The 20467-nt window shown below is 40.2% G+C and overlaps 2 protein-coding genes across 2 annotated transcripts in view; one reads left to right on the top strand and one right to left on the bottom strand.

The window, feature by feature from the left end:
• The first annotated feature begins 4091 nt into the window (after positions 1-4091).
• LOC115833210 (40S ribosomal protein S24-like) lies at positions 4092-4665 on the top strand. Its single transcript, XM_030806488.1, has 2 exons — positions 4092-4184; positions 4492-4665. The coding sequence occupies exons 1-2, from the start codon at positions 4092-4094 to the stop codon at positions 4663-4665; spliced, it is 267 nt and encodes an 88-aa protein (XP_030662348.1).
• A 244-nt stretch (positions 4666-4909) lies between these two features.
• The window catches only part of ARSF (arylsulfatase F), a 40211-nt gene continuing 24653 nt past the window's right edge, over positions 4910-20467 (bottom strand). The window contains exons 7-10 of the mRNA XM_030806487.1: positions 16317-16451; positions 13619-13781; positions 7311-7435; positions 4910-5396 (exon numbers count right to left, since the gene is read on the bottom strand). Of these exons, the coding sequence (XP_030662347.1) occupies positions 5014-5396; positions 7311-7435; positions 13619-13781; positions 16317-16451 (806 nt within the window). The 3' untranslated portion in view covers positions 4910-5013. The remainder of the gene's footprint in view (positions 5397-7310; positions 7436-13618; positions 13782-16316; positions 16452-20467) is intronic.

Here is a 20467-nt window from a genome sequence, read left to right as displayed (position 1 = left end):
AATGGGTCATCATAGGTTAATTAAGCATTGAGTTTGGAGTGTTTAGACCAATGGCAAAGGTTTGTATCATTTCGATAGATGACATTCTTTCAATTTTAATCTTAAGGTATTTTCAAAATAACCACTAGAAAAGGAAATATAATACTTATTAAGAGCTACCTATGGGCCTATGGGCTGTGTGCAAAGTCTTTTACAGATATCATCTCCATTAGTCTTTGTAAGTCCCGTAATGTACTTTTCAGTTGCATTTCACAAATGGAACAATTGAAGTATAGACAGGTTAGGGAATATGTCCAGAGATATTTAGCTGGCAAGAAGAACAATTCCCATTCACCCCATTGTGTCAAACCCTAGAGAACATTCTTTCCACCTCTGAACACCACTATGTGGAAAAGAATGTGTTCCCTTGGTTGTACATAGCTTGCTTTTATCTACTACCTTCTCCTTGCCATGTGGTTAAAGAAAATGGAAGGACCGGAGCCAGGGAAGGAGAAGGACCTCGCATTTGGGGTTGACAACCTTGGGTCCAGACCTCATGGTCCTGCTCCCTTTACAGTGTAGACTCACCAAAGCCTCTTCATGTCTTCACACTCTGTGTTCTTCATCTGAAAAAATAAGAGCATTCGAGAAGATGATTTCAGAAGTTATTTCTCAGGCTAAAATCCTAAGATTCTGTTCTAGGATATTCTAAATTCAAAATGAACCTCCTCCTAAGAGTGATGAGAAAACGAAGATGTTTTAGAGATCTTAGAACAAAGGGTGGCAGAGAAATGCTCAGCCTTTGTAAGGAATTCTTTTGTGGACAAATAAGGTCTAATATGGTTGCCCCAAATCATTTAGGAAAAAGATATCCTTTTTTTAATAGTTAATATTAAGACAGTTATTTGTATTTCACTTGACACATTCATATTACTCCTTAGTAAAGACAAGGCAACAGCATCGGTCCATTGAAATAAGTCAAACACACATAATTTTCTAATTTTTTTTATTTCCATAGGTTTTGGGGGAACAGGTAGTGTTTTGTTACATGAGTAAGTTCTTCAGTGGTGATTTGTGAGATTTTGGTGCACCCATCACTGAGTAGTATACACTGCACTCAATTTGTAGTCTTTTATCCCTCACCCCCTTCCCACCCTTTCCCCCAGAGTCCCCAGAGTCCACTGTGTCACTCTTAGGCCTTTGCATCCTCATAGCTTAGCTCCCACTTATAAGTGAGAACATACGATGTTTGGTTTTCCGTTTCTGAGTGACTTCACTTAGTCTCCAAACCCATCCAGGTTGCTGTGAATGCCATTAATTCATTCGTTTTCATGGCTGAGTAATATTCCATTGTATGAATATATATATATATATATATATATATATATATATATATACCATAGTTTCTTTATCCACTCGTTGATTGATGCGCATTTGGGCTGGTTCCACATTTTTGCAACTGCAAGTTGACGAACACACATGATTATGTTACTCCTGGGGTTGTACCTTGGAGAGACACTCCTGCAGGACAGGTGAGTCTCAAAGTGGGGCTTAGCCCACAAGTGTTCTTGGCTTAGCTCGCGAAAGAATTTAGGGGCAAACCAGAGGTAGAAGAAAACTGCTTTATCGAAGTGACAGTGTTACAGCTCCGTGACTGTGCTTGCAGAACAGGGCTACCCTGCAGGCAGAGAGTAGCAGCTCAGGGCATATGTTTTTTTGAAGTCATATTTATACCCATTTATTTTTATTTTTATTTTTTTCCTTGTTGGAGACCGTGCCTCACTCTGTGTCCCAGGCTGTAGCACAGCGGAACGATCTTGGCTCACTGCAACCTCTGCCTCCCAAATTCAAGCAATTCTCCTGCCTCAGCCTCCTGAGTAGCTGGGATTACAAGCATGCTCCACCACAACCAGCTAATTTTTTTGTATTTTTAGTAGAGACAGGGTTTCACCATGTTGGTCAGGCTGGTCTCAAACTCCTGACCTCAAATGATCTGCCCGCCTCGGCCTCCCAAAATATATACCCATTTTTAATTGCATGCAGATTAAGGGGCAGGTTATGCAGAAATTTCTAGGGAAAGGGTAGTAATCATTGAGTTATTGGGTCATTGCCATGGAAAGAGGTGGTAACTCCTGGGTGTTGCCATGGCAATGGTAAATTGACATGGCACACTGATGGGCGTGTCTGACTGAAAGCTGCTTTGGTCTGCCCTGTTTTAGCTAGCCCTCAGTCTGGTCTGGTGTCCAACCCCCACCTCTGGAGTCAAGTCCCGCCTCCTGCTTCAACACCATAGGGTTGATGTACATGGAGATTTGGGATTGGCATGGCTAGGGTGCCAGTCTCAGCCCAGTAACACCTAAGCTGTGTTCTCCTGAGCAAGTTACAGAGCATTTCCAAGTCCAGGTACTCTTCTTGGTATATTAAGAGTGCAAAGGGTTAAATTATGACCTCCTCAAAGGTTACATGAAAGTCCTAAACCCTGGTACCTGTGCATGAGACTTTATTTGGAAATAGGGTCTTTAAAGATGCCATCAAGAGAAAATGAGGTCATACTAGATGAAGGTGGGTTCTAAATTCTATATGACTATAATCTCTCTCTATAAGGAGAGAGAGAGATTTAAAGACACAGAGCGTAGACATTCATGTAATGACAAAGGCAGAGATTGGAGTGATGTGTCCACAAGCCAAGGAATTTCAAGGATTGGCAAAGGACGGATTCTACCCCGGGCCTCGGAGGAAGCACCTTGATGTTTGAACTTCCAGCCTCCAGAATTGTGGAAGAATGAATGTCTGTTTTCTTAAACCACCAAGTTTATGGTGATTTTTATGGCCGCTCTGGGCAATCTCACACAAGTGTTTATACCTAAATCATGAGGCTGAATTAAGAAGGAAATAAGATACTTCATTAATGCTCTGGCACATTCTGGGGACATCAAAGCAGTGCCCCTCCCAGGTTGTTGATGCCTACTTCTCTTTGCTTTCTAGAACCTGGCTGCTCACCACGCTGTCTTGTCAGCTGTTGCTGAGATTTCCACACTGCCAGGAGACCAATTGCTATGTCACTCAGTGCTAGCATGTGTGAAAAAAAAATATCCTGGGCCCCCAAAATGACTCAGGAAAACTCAAGCTGGAAACTGCTCAGGGCAAACCTGCCTCCCATTCTATTCAAAGTCGCCCCTCTGCTCACTGAGATAGATGTATATCTGATCGCCTCTTTTGGAAAGGCTAATCAGAAAGTCAAAAGAATGCAACTGTTTGTGTCTCACCATCTGTGACCTCAAAGCCCCCTCCCACTTCAAGTCTTCCAGCCCTTGCTTCAAGTGGTCCCGCCTTTCCAAAGCGAACCAATGTACTTCTTACATATGTTGATCGATGTCTCTTGTCTCCCTAAAACGTACAAAATGAAGCTGTGCCCCAACCACCTTGGGCACATGTCATCAGGACTTCCTGAGGCTGTGTCACGGGCACGTCCTTGACCTTGGCAAAATAAACTTTCTAAGTTATCTGAGACCTGTCTCAGACTTTCTGGGTTCAGACACGTTTTGCTGAATTATTGCACCACTCTTGATTCAATTTCTGTCTATTGTTGACAAACATAAACCCTTTTGGTTGGTTAGTGGCCACGTTTAGACTTGTTCCTCTTAATGCACTGTTTCAATGCCTTGTATGTTGCCTCCTGATGACACAGGGCCTTATATTTAGAGCAAAGCAACTGAGCAGATGGCACAAGTGTCTGTAGGTGCTTGTTTTCTGGCATGGAAAGACATGTTTAGAGAATGGAAATTAGGCTTGATGCAGTGGCTCATGCCTATAATTCCAGCACTTTGGGAGGCTGTGGCAGGAGGATCACTTAGGGACAGGAGTTTGAGATTGGCCTGGACAACATAGCAAGACCCATTCTCTACAAAAGAATAAAAAGAGCTGGGTGTGGTGGTATGTGTCTGCAGTGCCACCTACTCTGGAGGCTGAACTGGGAGGATTGCTGTGGAGTCCAGGAGTTCAAGTTTGCAGTGAGTTATGATTGCGCCAGTGCAGTCAGCTGTCAACATGAATGACACAGTAACTATCTACACAGGAAGGTCATGAGCTACTGACTTCTTCAGAGGCAAAAAATGGTCATTGATGTCCTTCACCCCAGGAAGGCAATAGTACCTAAGACAGAAATTCAGGAAAAACTAGCCAAAATGGACAAGACCACAGAGGATGTCCTGGTTTTTTGGTTGTTTTTGAAATGGAGTTTTGCTCTGTTGCCCAGGCTGGAGTGCAGTGGTGCGATCTTGGCTCACTACAACATCCGCCTCCCAGGTTCAAGCAATTATCCTGCCTCAGCCTCCCAAGTAGCTGGGATTACAGGCATATGTCACTACGCCTGGCTAATTTTTGTATTTTTAGTAGAGACAGGGTTTCATGATGTTGGCCAGGCTGGTCTCAAACTCCTGGCCTCAAGTGATCCACCCACCCCAACCTCCCAAAGTGCTGGGATTATAGGAGTGAGCCCCCATGCCCAGCCAGGATGTCCTCTTTGTATTCATATTCAGAATTCATTTTGGTGGTGTCAAGACGACTGGTTTTGGCACGATTTACAAATCTTCAGATTATGCAAAGAAAAATGAACCCAAACATAGACTTGCAAGACACAGCCCATGTGAGACGAAAAAGACCTCAAGGAAACAGCAAGTGGAATGAAAGAACAGAACGAAGAAAGTCAGGAAGACTGCAAAGGCCAGTGTTGGTGCTGGCGATAGGCAAGGTGGAGACTGGGTGAAAAACAGAAGAAGTAGCAATTCTGCAGTGACATTATCAGCAGCCATTGTGTGGATTTTTTTACAAGAGAATTAGTAAATTATAAGCTTTCGGGAAATAAAACAAATTTCAATCAACATTTATCCACAGGAATCCAAAAAAAAGCAGCAGGTGGAATAACCAGTGGGCCTTTAATAATCTGGAATGGTAGATGAATTTATTGGCTATTAAATGCACTCCTTGCCAACTTGAAAGCACCAAAGTTAATGGCCTTTGGTAGCCTGATTGTAATTATCTCTTCTCTTTAGGACTCCGAGGCTGAGAAAGTTCCTCTTCCTTGTCACACAGACAAAATGGGAACACCCCACAGCAAGGCTTCAGCCACGTCTTGCCCTGATTCAGTTCTGAGAGTTGGTAGGTCACAGGCACGATGGTTTCCTGGTGTTCCTTCAGGGCGTCGGCCACCTTTTTAATCACAAAATCATGGAGGGGCTCTGTGGCAGGTGTCAGGGGTGTGGACTCTGAGGGGTCCCTGGAGAGATCGAAGAGCAGAGGGGGGTTGTGGTAGGTAACCTGTTCTCCGAAACATCTGCATAATGAGGTGACATAGCAGCCACCAGAAGCTGGTGGCTGGAATACCGGGGTCACATAGTGAGCCTTCCAAACTGACCCACCTGGAGGAGAAAAGAGAGACTTGTCAAATGATGCACACTTCAGCCAGACCAAAGGAAGAAGTCCTAGTGTTCTATAGCAGGGGTCCCCAGTCCCCAGGCCACAAACTGGTACCTGTTCGTGGCCTGTTAAGAACCTGGTCACACACACAGGAGGTGAGTGGTGGGGCGAGAGAGCGAAGCTTTATCTCTGTATTTACAGCCATTCCCTATCGTTGGCATTATCGCCTGAGCTCTGCCTCCTGTCAGATCAGTGGCTGCATTAGATTCTCATAAGAGCACGAACCCTATTGTGAACTGCCCCTGCGAGGGATGTAGGTTGCATGCTACTTATGAGAATCTAATGCCTGATGATTTGTCACTGTCTCCCATCACCCCCAGATGGGACCATCTAGTTGCAGGAAAGCAAGCTCAGGGCTCCACTGATTCTACTTGATGATGAGTTGTAGAATGATTTCATTCTATAATACAATGTAATAATGATGGAAATAAAGTGCACAATGTCACGCACTTGAGTCATCCCCAAACCATCCCCCACCCCAGTCTACAGAAAAATTATCTTTTATAAAACTGGTCCCTGGTGCCAAAAAAGTTGGGGACCCCTGTTCTAAACACTGTAGAATAACTATAGTGAACAATAATATGTTACATAGTTACAAATAGCTAGAAGGAGGATATTCAACGTTCCCAACACAAAGAAATTATGCATGTTTGAGATGATGGCTGTGTCAATTATTTTAATCTGATCACTATGCGTTGCCTATCTCAAAATATCACTAGATACCCCCAATTTTCATGTGCAATGTGTGCATATTATTATGTGTGTGTCACTTTTTAAAAATTTAAAAATCTTCCAATTTCTGGGTCATAAACTCATTTTCTTCTAACACTTTTAATATTACATTTTATCTTTAGTCTGCCTAGAATTGATTGTTATAAATGAAAGTTTAGCCATGACCACTCAGGCCTACAAAATAACCTGCCCATAGAAGATATTCAATAAATATCTTTTTATCTCCAAAAAAAAAAAAAAGAAAGAAAGCACATCAGAGGCATGCACCCAAGGTGCTGGCTTCTCTTGTCTTCCTCCATCTTCTCAAGGCTGGTTCTTGGGCTTCTTTTTGCCCGCAGGTCAATGCTAAATATTATGCAATCCTTACAACAAAACGAGAACATTAGAGTCCCCTGGTGAAATGATATACACATTTTCCAGCAGATGTCAGTCCTGTTTCTAAAAATGTATATACATATTTTTTGGTTTTGTTTTTGTTTGAGATGGAGTCTCACTCTGTCTTCCAGGCTGGAGTACAATGGTGTGATCTCAGCTCACTGCAACCTCTGCCTCCTGGGTTCAAGTGATTCTCCCGCCTCGGCCTCCCAAGTAGCTGGGACTACAGGCATGCACCACCATGCCTGGCTAATTTTTGTATTTTTTAGTAGAGACAGGGTTTCGCCATGTTTGCCAAGCTGGTCTCAAATTCCTGACCTCAAGTGATCTGCCCACCTCGGCCTCCCAAAGTGCTGGGATTACAGGCGTGATCCACCACGCCTGGCTAAAAATGTATGTTTCGTAAAAGTGTCTCCCTGACTTTATAGGCAAATCTTATGTTCATATATCTGTTTTCTTTATTAAAGTGTAATTGATAAGTAAAAATTGCATAGATTTTCCATGTACAATGTGATGTTTCAATGTAGGTGCAACTGCTGAGATCATTAAGTGAAGCCAATTAGCATCTCCATTACCCCCGCCTGCCTTTCTGCAAAAGAGCAATTCCGAGAAACTTCTCCAGAAACATGTGTTCAGTGAGCCCTGGAATGAAAGGACCCGTCTAGAGAGGAAAGGAAGAATGTGTTCAGGATACACCTGAGTGACCCTGCTCCTGGCAGGGAACAGGAAGCAACGGGTTGAACACTCACTGTCGTCCTTGGGGATCCACCGCACAGCGTGCAGGTAGGAGCCACAGTAGTGGAACAGAAATTCATGCTCCGAGTGCCTGACGTTGCCCTGCAGCAAAGGCATGAGGTCTCGGCCGTCAATGACCCTGCAGAGACACAGACAGTGAAAATAAGGAGAATAGGGAGAAAGGACGTTGGGTCCCAAGCTACCTGAAGGGTACTTGGTGAAGACTGCGTCATGCCTCACGGCCAGAGGACAGCGTACTGAGTCTTTAGGAAAACTCATGCATCCTCTCTGGGAGATTACACTACAGTGGGCGAGAGAAGAAAGCTAAGTTCTGATCCTGAAATGATGAGGCCGAGGAATGTGACAATGCATGCCCCAAAGGCGAAAAGATCAGACAGCCTTGGCTGTGACACAGAGCCCTCCACAGCTCGGCAATTTGTGGCAATTTCATAAATCTGAACTTCATTTGCAATTATATTGCTACCCTTTGAAAAAATTTTATGTAATCACTAAAAAGTCATATACTTCTAATTTTATATGAGAAATGGAGGAAATGAACGCACAAACGGAAAACCAATCACCACGGGACAAATGGGAGCTAAACATTGGGTACACATGAACATAAAGATAGGAACATTAGACACTGGGGGGCTCCAAAAAGCGAGAGGAAGGGAGGAGGGAAGGGTTGAAAAACTACCTGTTGGGTACTATGTTCACTACTTGGGTGACAAATTTAATAGAAACCTCAGCATCACACAATATATCCAAATAACAAACCTGCACATGGGCCCCTGAATCTAAACTAAAATGAATTTTAAAAATTTATATTAGAAAATATATCTTATGCCTTATATTAGAAAGCAATAATAATAAAACCTGCTTTGTAATGGGACACATAATAATATATCCCAGATAAGGATTTTTCTCTTTTTTTTTTGAGATGGAGTTTCACTCTTGTTGCCCAGGCTGGGGGCAGTAGCATGATCTCTGCTCACCGCAACCTCTGCTTCCCGGGTTCAAGGGATTCTCCTGTCTCAGCCTTCCGAGTAGCTGGGATTACAGGCATGCGCCACCACACCCAGCTAATTTTGTATTTTTAGTAGAGATGGGGTTTCTCCATGTCAGTCAGGCTGGTCTTGAACTCCCAACCTCAGGGGACCCACCCACCTCGGCCTCCCAAAGTGCTGGGATTATAAGCGTGAGCCACCGTGCCCAGCCAGGATTTTTTTTTCTTTCTTGGAGACAGAGTTTTGCTCTTGTTGCCTAGGCCGGAGTGCAATGGCACGATCTCGGCTCAATGCAACCTCCATCTCCCAGGTTCAAGTAAATCTCCTGCCTCAGCCTCCTGAGTAGCTGCGATTACAGGCGTGCACCACCACGCCTGGCTAATTTTGTATTTTCAGTAGAGACGGGGTTTCACCATGTTGGTCAGGCCGGTCTCGAACTCCTGACCTCAGGTGACCCATCTGCCTTGGCCTTCCAAAGTGCTGGGAATACAGGTGTGAGCCACCACGCCACGCCTAAAAAGGATCTTAAAAGAAATAAAACTATATTTACTATCAGATACAATGATTTCCTATGTTAATTATCACCGAAAAACCCGCCGGAAATAATGAGTAAGATTAGCAAGATCACACAATACAACACCAACTTTTAAAAATGTCTATATATTTGCAATGAATGGCTGGGAATGACATTATTTTTAAAGTATCATGTACTATAACATGAGAAAGCATGAAGTATTTAGGGATAGCATTTTTATGTGAAAAATTTACATGAGAAAAGCCACAAAGCACCAAATAAGAGAAATACATGGAGAAATGAACTATAGTTATTGATTGGAAAATTCAAAGTTTTTTAAGACATCAATTTTCCGCAAATTGATCTATAGATTTAAAGCAATCTCAATCACAATTCCAGAAAGGTTTATGTTGAAATGAAGAAACTTATTCTAAAATTTACGTGGGAAAATAAAGATCCTAGAATGGTTTAAAATTTTTTGAAGAAGAAAATAGTTTGAAGACTCACTACATAACTCCCAGGTTTACTATAAAGCGAGACTCATTGAGACAGTGTAGTGTTGAAATAAGGGTTTCAATGGATCAATGAAATAGGAGAGTCCGGGAACTGACCAATATGTACACTGCTTTTCAACAAATGCTCAAAATAGTTCAGTAGAGATAGGACTGTCTTTCAATAAATGACAGTAGACAAATTGGATATCCTAATGCAAGGAAAATAAATCTCAGCCTATACCTCAAGCCACATTAAAAAACTAACTCAATATGGACCATAAGCCTAAATAAATGTAAACCCAAAACTATAAAACTTCTAAGTGAAAACATATGAGAAAATCACTGTGATCTTTTGATAAGAAAATTTTTTTAAGTTTTATCACAAAAATCACAAGTTATAAAAGAAAAAAAGATAAATTAGCCATTATCAAAATGTAAAACTTCTGCTTTTCAAATGGCAACGCCAACAAAATAAACATGTGACCTCACTCCATTAGTGGGGAAAAAGAAGAAAAGAAAAAAATTAAAATATTAAATATTAATTTTAAAAAGTTTAGAGCATTAGAACACCATCTTGATTACTCTTTTAAACTTGAATACTCTAGCTTTATAGTAAATTTTGGAATTATGTAGTGATTCTTCAAGTGATTTTCTTCTTCAAAAAATTTTAGGCTATTCTAGGTTCTTTATTCTAGAAAATCCTATGAAATACTTCTGATCTGCAGTTGATTGAATTCGCAGATGCAGAACCTCTGAGTTCAGAGAGATGACTATTTGCTTCTACTCCACGGCTTTTTTCTTTTCTTTTAAACTTTCTTTTAAGTTCGTATTTAATATTTTAATTTTTTCTTTCTTTTCTTTTCTTCTCCACTAATGGACTGAGGTCACATGTTTATTTACTTGATATTGATATTTGAAAAGCAGAAATTTTAAATTTTGATAATGACTAATCTATCACTTTTTTCTTTTATAGCTTGCAACTGTTTTGATAAATCTAAAAAAATTATTTTCTTATCTGAATATTACAATAATTTTCTCCTATGTTTTTATTTGGAAGTGTTATAATTTTGGGTTTACACTTAGGCTTATGGTCCTTTTAGGGATGGTCTTGTCTGTACTGAATATGTACAGACTTTTTCTCGTCATTATTCCCTAAAGGATACAATATAACTACTATTTTCCGTGGCATTTACATACATTGTATTAGGTATTATGAGTAATCTGGAGATGATTTAATATATACAAGAGGATGTGTGCAGGTAATATGCAAATATTACAGTATTTTATATCAGGGACGTGAGCATCTGGGTATTTTGGTATCCATGTGAGGTCTTGAGACCAACCCCCCAGGGATACCAAGGGACAGCTGTATTGGTAAACCACATACCTGATAAGTCATTTTTTCCCAACACTTTGATAAACCATTGCATCCTCAGATTCCTGTGTTTCTACACATTAATGGTGTCGTCTGTTTTATCTTTACTTTTCTTTTTTGTTTATTCTACTGTCTTGTTCAGGATCTCTGGTTATAAATCTGTCCATCTCTATTTTTTGTTGTAATTTGCTTTATCTGTTTTGTGTGGTGAGGTGGTGAAACAAATTGTGTTAATTCTAAAAATAAATTACTATTTGGCTTTTATAGTATTAGCAGCCTTCATTTCTGTACAGGTGAGAGCCGCTTTTGAGTTCTTCTTGTTGATTTCATTGTGTTGGCGATTGAAGGAGACGGGAGAGAGGTATCCACAGGCCCTCATGATGCTGGTGTCATAGACAGTGAGCCTGATGCTGTGAATTTGCTGTTTGTTCCCTTCTACATAGTAGAGCTATTCTCTATTAGCAGGGACATATTTAACTGGTCAATGCACATGCCAAAGAAGTCATGAATTCAAATAAAGAGGCTTGGGAGAACCAAGCATAGGAATAACCAAAAAATCAACCTGAGGAGTAGTACCCGGCACGCCAACCAGTACGTGAAGCTGAGGTTAGGTCTCCCACCACAGTGCCTTAGTCATCTTCCCATTTAACTACAAAGATGGTGCGTCCTCTGAGGATTTAGCCTATGGCTAGTGGAGTCATGGTTGCAGGCAGGAAAGGACAGCTGTACTATACATCTTACCAAGGACACCAAACTCATAACCCTAAACCCCTGACCAGATGAGCATGTAATCTCATGGCGCCGAATGCACTGGAGTGATGAGTGACTCCAATCAACTCGTTCTTCTTTTTAACGTGAGGACAACAGCTGGAACTTGGCAGCAGTTGCCTTCCACCCTCATGCAACGTAACAATATTGTGCCTGGACATTTGCCTTCTCCCTAACAGGCTGTTGGGCTATGTGGAACGACAGACTTCTTAAAACAACTATTTCTAAATGGTAGAACAGGGAAGCCGGGCTTCTCCCTAGTTTTTTTGATAGGTTCTTTTTGCAATAACTTCACAGTGGTTTTTTAAATATTTTTTCTGGGCTGGACACGATGGCTCACACCTGTAAATCCCAACACTTTGGGAGGCTGAGGAGGGAGGATCACTTGAGGTCAGGAGTTCAAGACCAGCCTGGCCAACATGGCGAAAACCCATCTCTACAAGACATACAAAAATTACCCAGGCGTGGTGGTGCGTGCCTGTAGTCCCAGCTACTCGAGAGGCTGAGGTGTGAGAATTACTTGAACCCGGGAGGCAGAGGTTGCAGTGAGCCGAGATCGTGCCACTGCACTCCAGCCTGGGCAACAGAGTGAAACTCTGTCTCAAAAATAAAATAAATAAAAATAAAAAATAAAATATTCTTTCTTTCCTGTGTTAGCATCATCAATGCCTAACTTCTTTTCAGGCAGAAAATAAAGACGTCTTCATCTAAAGTTCAGTCCCAAAAATTATAGAATAAATTCCAGCCTTAGTGTGTTGATACAGATATCTGCTAGCATCAAACATATATTTTTAAATATTAGAAAGGCAAACTTGGGGGTGTGTCTTGATTAGTTCTTGATAGTTTGTTTTTCGGTAAGTTAACCATGACTTCTAAAATATTTTTCTTTTCTGTATTGGTGCCAACAGAACCTATTTCTTCAGAAATAGATTAGCTTTGTTACATGAAGAAAGCACTGTTACAAGAACTCTGTGGGCTTGGAGGAGAGACATAGTTGTGGTTCTAACCTATCTGGATTCCCTTGCAGAGCTGTGATCAATGAACTGTCAATCAATCAGCAGCAAACCTACCTAGGTTGGTTGCTGCCAGGGAATGGAGCAATGTAGTATGAACGATCTCCTCTTGAAGAAATTCAAAGTATTCATGATAGAGTTCAAGGCATCCTCAAACATCTTACCTCCTTCTCAGTCTTCCAGATCTTTCACACCAGAGACTAGGATTATTTTTCCCTTTCTTATAGAGATGAGTTAGTTTTACCTACCACGTCTTCATCTCCAAAGCTTCCTGTCTCCATCTTTCTCTCAATTGAAAATGTTAAAGTATCTAAGATGGTCCATATTAGATTAGTATCTAAGACTGGTCTCTGATACTTGTTCAGGATCTCTGGTTATAAATCTCTCCATCTCTATTTTTGGTTGTAATTTGCTTTATCTGTTCTGTGTGGTGAGGTGTTCCTCAGAAAACCAAAAATAGAGCTACCATGTGATCCAGAAATCCAACTACTTGGTATATACCCAAAAAAAAAGAAATCAACAGATCAAAGGAATATCTGCATTTCCATGTTTATCGCAGCACTCTTCACAATAGCCAAGCTATGGAATCAACCTAACTGCCTATCGGCGGACAAATTAATTTTTTAAAAAGCGTTATATATGCACAGGGGAATACTATTCACCCCTAAAAAGAAGGAATTCCTGTCATTTGCAGCAACATGAATGGAACTGGTGGCCATTATGTTAAGTGAGATAAGCCAAGCCCAGAGAAAGGCAAACATCACATCTTCTTACTCAGTGCGGGAGCTAAAAATAAATAATAGTGAATCTTAGGAAGATAGAAAGTAGAATAGTGATGACCAGAGGGGAGAGATGAGAGGAAAATGAAGGGGAAAAAAAGAAAATAAATATGTTTATTACCACTGAACTGTATACTGAAAAATGGTAAAGATGGTAAATTATATATGTATAGTTTACCTCAATAGAAAAAAAGAAAAGACTGGTCTCTTCTGAAGAATGCTGAATAGCCACAGTCATATAGGAAGGTAAAACTGTGTAGATACTAGGGAAAAAGTGGGTCTGCCAGGGTAGAGTCAGTCTCCTTGTTCTGAATCTTCTGAGAAGGAAGAAGGGTGAAAATAAGCTCTTGTTAACAGTTTATATGACATCACCTGTCCTGAGGGAGACTTCCTCCTGACACTGATGCGACAGTTGGTAAAATATCCATTAAACTTGTAGGTTCCTTAATCAACCGTCCAGCTGGTACCTTTCCAGGCCATCGGACAATTCCTGGGACACGGATTCCACCTTCCCAGCCCCCCATGCCTTTTCCACCTATAAGACAATGCAAGTAAGTTCAATTATTGTGCCTAGTTAAAATAGTCACTGCATTGAATGTATTTAAAAGGTAAGCTAGTATCAAAAGAGATCACATTTGTATAGTGTCTACTCTATGTAGAGTCCTAGTGGGGTAAGTAGTGCACGTCTACAGAATTATATTTTCCTGTGCTGCTGGTAGGTTTTTGATTAAATAACTAAACATATGTAATATTGGACACTTACATTCTACTTGCATGGCTATTTTCTCTACTTAAAGTGTTCTTATCTCAAATATACACCTACTTCATTTCCAACCTCCCTGCTCAAAGTAACTTCCTATATTTTTTTAAATTAATATTTTTCTTGTATCCAGCCCCCAAGGTTATGGAACTGACAGTAACCTCAATGAGGCGTGCCTGAACATTTTATTTGAAATGGCAGTCCCACCCCAGAATTCTTTATTCTCGTGTTTTTTCATATTTACAGCCACCTTCTAATATGTTATATTATTTATTTATTTTATTTTATTTTCTGCTGTGCCTCCCTCCAGTAGGATATAAACTCCATGAAGACGAGGATTTCTGCCTATTTTGCTCACTGTTGATTCATGCACCCTGAAAACAAATGGAATACTATGGACATATGGTAACGTATTGTCCACATCAAGGTATTATTGAGAATAAAAACAGAAAGTTGTCTTAATTATACCAAGGTGACAGGCATACACCAGGATTTCCAGGGGAAAATTAGGAGAAATGGCCACTTTCCTGTGTTAATTGACTCTTATTTTATTAAGTTAATCAGAGTAAAGTTTACATTATGTCATGGCATGCTAAAAAGTTAATTTTTTTTTTTTTTGAGATGGAGTCTCGCTCTGTTGCCAGGCTGGAGTGCAGTAGCGCTATCTCGGCTCACTGCAACCTCCGCCTCCCGGGTTCAAGCGATTCTCCTGCCTCAGCCTCCTGAGTAGCTGGGACTACAGGTGCCCGCCACCATGCCCAGCTAATTTTTGTATTTTTAGTAGAGATGGAGTTTCACCATGTTGGCCAGATGGTCTCGATCTCTTGACCTTGTGATCCGCCTGCCTCGGCCTCCCAAAGTGCTGGGATTACAGGCGTGAGCCAAAAATTTTTAAAAACAGTTCTCATAAGCAAACATACAATGTCTAACATGTGCACGCATGCTTATAGCAGTGCAATTCTCAATTGCAAAGATATGGAACCAGCTTAAGTACCCATCAACCAACAGGTGGATACAGAAAACGTGGTGTACATACACCATGGAATTCTACTCAGCCATAAAAATAAATGAAATAATATCTTTTGCAGTAACTTGGATGGAGCTGGAGGCCATTATTCTAAGTGAAGTAACTCAGGAATGGAAAACCAAACAGCCTATGTTTTCACTTATAAGGGGGAGCTAAGCTACAAGAATGCAAAGGCATAAGAATCATATAATGGGCTCTGGTGACTTTGGGGAATGATTGGGAGTGGGCTGAGGAAAAAAATACTACATATCGGGAACAGAGTACATGCTCAGATGATGGTGCACTAAAATCTCAGAAATCACCACTAAAGAACTTATCTATGTAACCAAAAACCACCTGTAGCCCCAAAACTACTGATTTTTTTTTAAATAGAATGTCTATAATACCAATTTCCACTAAGGATTTGTTTTGGGTCCTAAATGCACACTTTAGTGCTACACACTCTAAAGAGGACACATTCATACCCTCTGCAAGATGGAGGCAGAGCCTTTACCTCATTCATACAGAAATTATAATTTCCTACCAAATCCAAGACTGTGGAATCTGTAGTTGCATGAATAACAACGTATTTTCCTCTAGAAAATACTTTAAAATCTCTCTCAAGACATATGATAAAATATACTCGACATTTTCCAGATAATTATCTTTTTTTCTTTTTCTTTTTTAATCCTCATTTCATAAATGAAGATAATATTCTACTAACATCAGGTTACACATTATAGACCTGGCCAATGTAGTAGCTTATGGACCTATTTTGTGGACTAAATGTTACAGCAGGACATAAAATCAGTATATGTGAATTTAATCATGAAACCCAAGACAGGCTTGGCTACTTTCTATGCTATACTATATCCTTGGAAGAGAGCGTCAAAGACTTCTTAATGATGAAGGATCCCTGGTTTCTGACCTCTGTTCTCTAGGAATCACATTCCCCCTCATTTAATCTCTCAATAATCTCATAAATGGAATGAATGAGTAGATATTTCTTTAAAGACCCCATAAAAGCATCTGCTTGTGCTAACTCCTCATAATTTGGTAGGGTTGTCAGAAAGGCATATTTCTAGGTGCTCCCTCTGCATACATGGCTTCCTTCCACAGAAATGTTAACAAATATAAGGCCAATTTTCTTGACCTTGATCCAATACTTCATTTTACTAAGAGTCAAATTAAACAAACTTGTTCAGTTTTTCAGGCCTCATTACTTTGTGTCATGGGCTTTAATTATAAGAACCACAAAAAAGCTTATTCACCACCAGATCACTTGCGTGAGTTCCTCTCCTCACCTTTGTATATTCCATTCCATCCACCAAGTTGGGCATGCCCTCGCCTAGCTTCCAAATGCCCTCCGTGGTCTGATGTAAAGTAGACAAGGGTGTGGTTCCTTAGGCCCAAATCATCGATAGCATCAAGAATCTTGCCTAAAATAATATACAAGAGACAAGTAAAAACAATGACATTATGAGGTATTTCACCCCTAAGTCAAATGGGCATGAGCTATCTAAAGGAAAACAAGGATGGTGTGACGCTTACTGTGTCAAAAGCCACAAAAGAAAAGAAACGTGCATTAACAGTTTAAATTGACAAACCATTGAAAGAGAAAAAAACTGAGAGTCAGGCCGGGCGCAGTGGCTCACGCCTGTAGTCCCAGCACTTTGGGAGGCTGAAGTGGGTGGATCACAAGGTTAGGAGTTCAAGACCAGCCTGGCCAAGATGATGAAACCCTGTCTCTATTAAAAATACAAAAATTAGCCAGGCATGGTTGCACAGGCCTGTAATCCCAGCTACTCGGGTGGCTGAGGCAGAGAATTGCTTACACCCGGGAGGCAGAGGTTGCAGAGAGCTCAGATCGCGCCACTGGACTCCAGCCTGGGCGACAGAGTGAGACTCATCTCAAAAAAACAAAAAACAAAAAAAACAAAAAAACTGAGAGTCCAAAATTTTTAAGAAATAAAAGATGACCTGCTTTAAGAAAAAAATATTATGGCAATACATATGAACATCAGTTGCTACTGATATCATTTAAAAGGGCAAGTTCTCCTTGATAATTTCCTTCATGCAGAATGAAAACATTAAACAGAGAAATACAGTTTTTCCCATTGGATATGAAAAGAAGGACTGTGGTGGTATTCTGACTGATGTTGCACAGAATGGCAGTCACGGTTTATGCAACCTCTCTGCTCACGGAAGGCAGATATCGTTACAGAATTTGAGGAGACAGAGGCAAGAATAAGACACTCCCACTGTTGGGTTCACATAATGTATTTGATATATTCTTGCAGATGATTTAGGTAAGTAATTCTTTAACGATTTGGCCTTCTCTTCTTATTTGATATTTTAAATAGAGAATAGGATGACTAGGTGGGGAGAATTAGACTCAATGGGCAAGTTAAAAGAGGAAGAACGTATTCAAAATAAACCACATTTCCAATCATTTTTATAGGAAAATAGCTAAATTCCAAGAGTTCCTAAACCCAGTCTGTATTACGCATAATTATGAAAAAACTTATTAGTCTCAAATGTGTCTAATTCTGTGTGTTCTACTGTTGGTTATCTCAGATAACATTACATTAACATTCCTAAAGTACTATAACTTAGAAATTTTCTTCTAGAGCCAAGGCACACAAGTAAGGGCAAGTTAAGAAAGAATTTATATTTTAAAATACTTTAAAACATTTACCACAATACTTTTAGCAAAAATCGCACTGAAAATTGATCCAAGAGAAAATGATCAATGGATGCTAAACCTGGCATTGAATGTTTGATAAGAACCAAAATATTGGCTTAATCTCAAAGTATCTCCCATAAAATAGTTACTAATTTCAAATTATTAAGTAATGACAAAATAAGTAACTTTACAGTGGAGAAAACTGGAAGACACCATTTAATCAAGTGATGAAGAATTTTATAACCATTGTTGGGGCTAATTGACTTCCTTGTCTACTGGATTGAGAACACACCATCACTTCCAATTCTATTGAAGGAAATGTCAAACCAACCCAATTCAAGGGACATTCTAGATGATACCTGGTCTTTATTCTCAAAAAATGTCAAGGTCTTTGAATTCAAGAAAGAATAGAGATTGCTCAGTCTTTGTCCAGATCGGAGGAGTTTAAACAGATACAACAAGAAAATCCATGGACCAGAACAGAAAGAGGGTAGAGGAAGCAGGGCTTTTGTTGGTTGGTTTCTGTTTGTCCATTGGTTTTGCTTGTTGTGTATAAATTTTCTTATGAGGACAGCTGGAGAAGTTTGGCTGGGATTTGTGAATTAAATCCTAAGAATCCACCCATGTTAATTTCCTGATTTTGATGATTCGCAGTGATGATGTAAGAGAATGTCTTTGTTTAGAAAATACACACTAAAGTTTCTAAATTTAATGAACATCATATCTGCATCTTATTCCCAAATATTCAGAAGCATAAGAAACATGTGGAGGTGGAAGAGAGAAAGAGAGACAGAGGAAGAAAGAGGATGATCAGGAGAAAGGAAGAGGGAGAGAGAAGATATATTTGATAAATTGCTAACAATTGGGAAAGATGGGTGAAGGAGACATGGGAGTTGTTTTTACTCTTCTTGCTACTTTTCAGTAAATAGTGAAAAGTAGCAAGAAAAAACAACAAGGCTAATATTTTTCTGATTATAAAAATACAAAATAGCTTGGGAAATACAAAAAAAAATAAAGAAAATTATAAGGAGGAAAATAAAGATCACCAATTTCATGCCCCATTGCCATTTGACTATTTTAAAAAAAATTGTTACATACTGTATTAGTCTGTTTTCACGATGCTAATAAAGACATACCTGAGACTGGGCAACTTATAAAGAAAAAGACGTTTAATGGAATCACAGTTCTACACGGCTGGGGAGGACACACAGTCATGATGGAAGGTGAAAGGCACATCTTACACGGTGGCAGACAAGAGAGAATGAGAGCCAAGCAAAAGGAGTTTCCCCTTATAAAACCATCAGATCTCATGAGACTTATTCACTACCATGAGAACAATATGGGGGAAACTGCCCCCATGATTCAATTATCTCCCACCAGGTCCCCCCCACAACATGTGGGAATTATGGGAGCTACAATTCAAGATCAGATTTGGGTGGGGACACAGCCAAACCATATCACATACTCTTGTAGATGCATCTCTCTCTCTCTATTTGGGTTGATATTGTATGCACAGTTTTCAACTTGCTTTTTTTCCAATATTATTTCTTGGAAAATCTTCGTGTTAAAAAATTATTCGAGGCTGGGCATCATGGCTCACACCTGTAATCCCAGCAATCTGGGAGGGCAAGGAAGGAGGATCCCTTGAACTCAGGTATTTGAGACCACCCTTGTCAACACAGTAAGACCCTGTCTCACTGACCCTTCAGTATGTGGCCTCCAAAGGCCTCCTTCTCTGTGTGGGGATAAACATGATGATGAAGATGATACTCGTCTCTGGGGATGTTGTGGGGATTCATCCAGAATACACTGGTAACAGTGCATGGCCCATAGGAAGTATCGCTTTTAAAAGTGTTTATTATACCAGCTGGAAAGGCTACTATTAGGTTGGTGCAAAAGTAATTGAGGTCTTTGTCATTACTTTCAATGTATCCATCTACAATCTATCAATCTATCATTACTTTCAATGACAAAGACCTCAGTTACTTTTGCACGAACCTAATAAGTCAAAAAAATAAAAGAGGAACAGATGCTGGTGAGGCTGCAGAGAAGATGCAACACTTATATACTATTGTTGGGAATCTAAATTGGCTCGGCCACTGTGGAAAGCAGTTTGGAGATTAATCAAATAACTTAAAACAGAACTACCCTCTGACCCAGCAATCCCATTACTGGGTATCTACCCAAAGGAAAATAAATCATTCTACCAAATAGACACAGGCACTTGCATGATTATCGCACTACTCACAATAGCAAAGACATGGAACCAATCTACATGGATAAAGAAAATGTGGTACAGATGCACCATGGAATACTATGCAGCCATAAAAAAGAACAAAATCACATCCTTTGCAGCAACATGGATACAGCTGGAGGCTATTGTCCTAAGCAAATTAACACAGAAAAAGAAAACCAACTACCACATATTCTCACTTATAAGTGGGAGTTAAACATTGGGTACTCATGGACATAAAGATGGGAACAATAGACACTGGGGACTCCAAAAGGGGAGAAGGAAGGTGGGGGACAAGGGCTGAAAATCTATCTATTGGATGCCATGCTCACTCCCTGGGTGACAGAAGCTATTGTACTTCAAACCTTGGCATCTATGCAATATACCCAGGTAACAAACCTGCACGTGTACTCCCTGAATCTAAAATAAAAGGTGGAAATTATTAAAAAATGAAAATAAGTGTTTATTCTATCAGTAGACTCCATTATTCCAGGGCACTGCTGTGGGAAACCCATGATAATTTTTTTTTTTTTTTG

Source organism: Nomascus leucogenys, chromosome X (assembly GCF_006542625.1).
Source record: "Nomascus leucogenys isolate Asia chromosome X, Asia_NLE_v1, whole genome shotgun sequence".
In the NCBI taxonomy this organism is placed as follows: Eukaryota; Metazoa; Chordata; class Mammalia; order Primates; family Hylobatidae; genus Nomascus; species Nomascus leucogenys.
This window is presented reverse-complemented; position numbering and strand designations above follow the sequence as displayed.

Coding starts and splice junctions, on each gene's coding strand:
- LOC115833210 (XM_030806488.1), top strand. CDS start 4,092: ATGGTCATTGATGTCCTTCACCCCAGGAAGGCAATAGTACCTAAGACA. Junction 4,185..4,491: donor TGGACAAGACCACAGAGGAT/GTCCTGGTTTTT, acceptor ATGCCCAGCCAG/GATGTCCTCTTTGTATTCAT.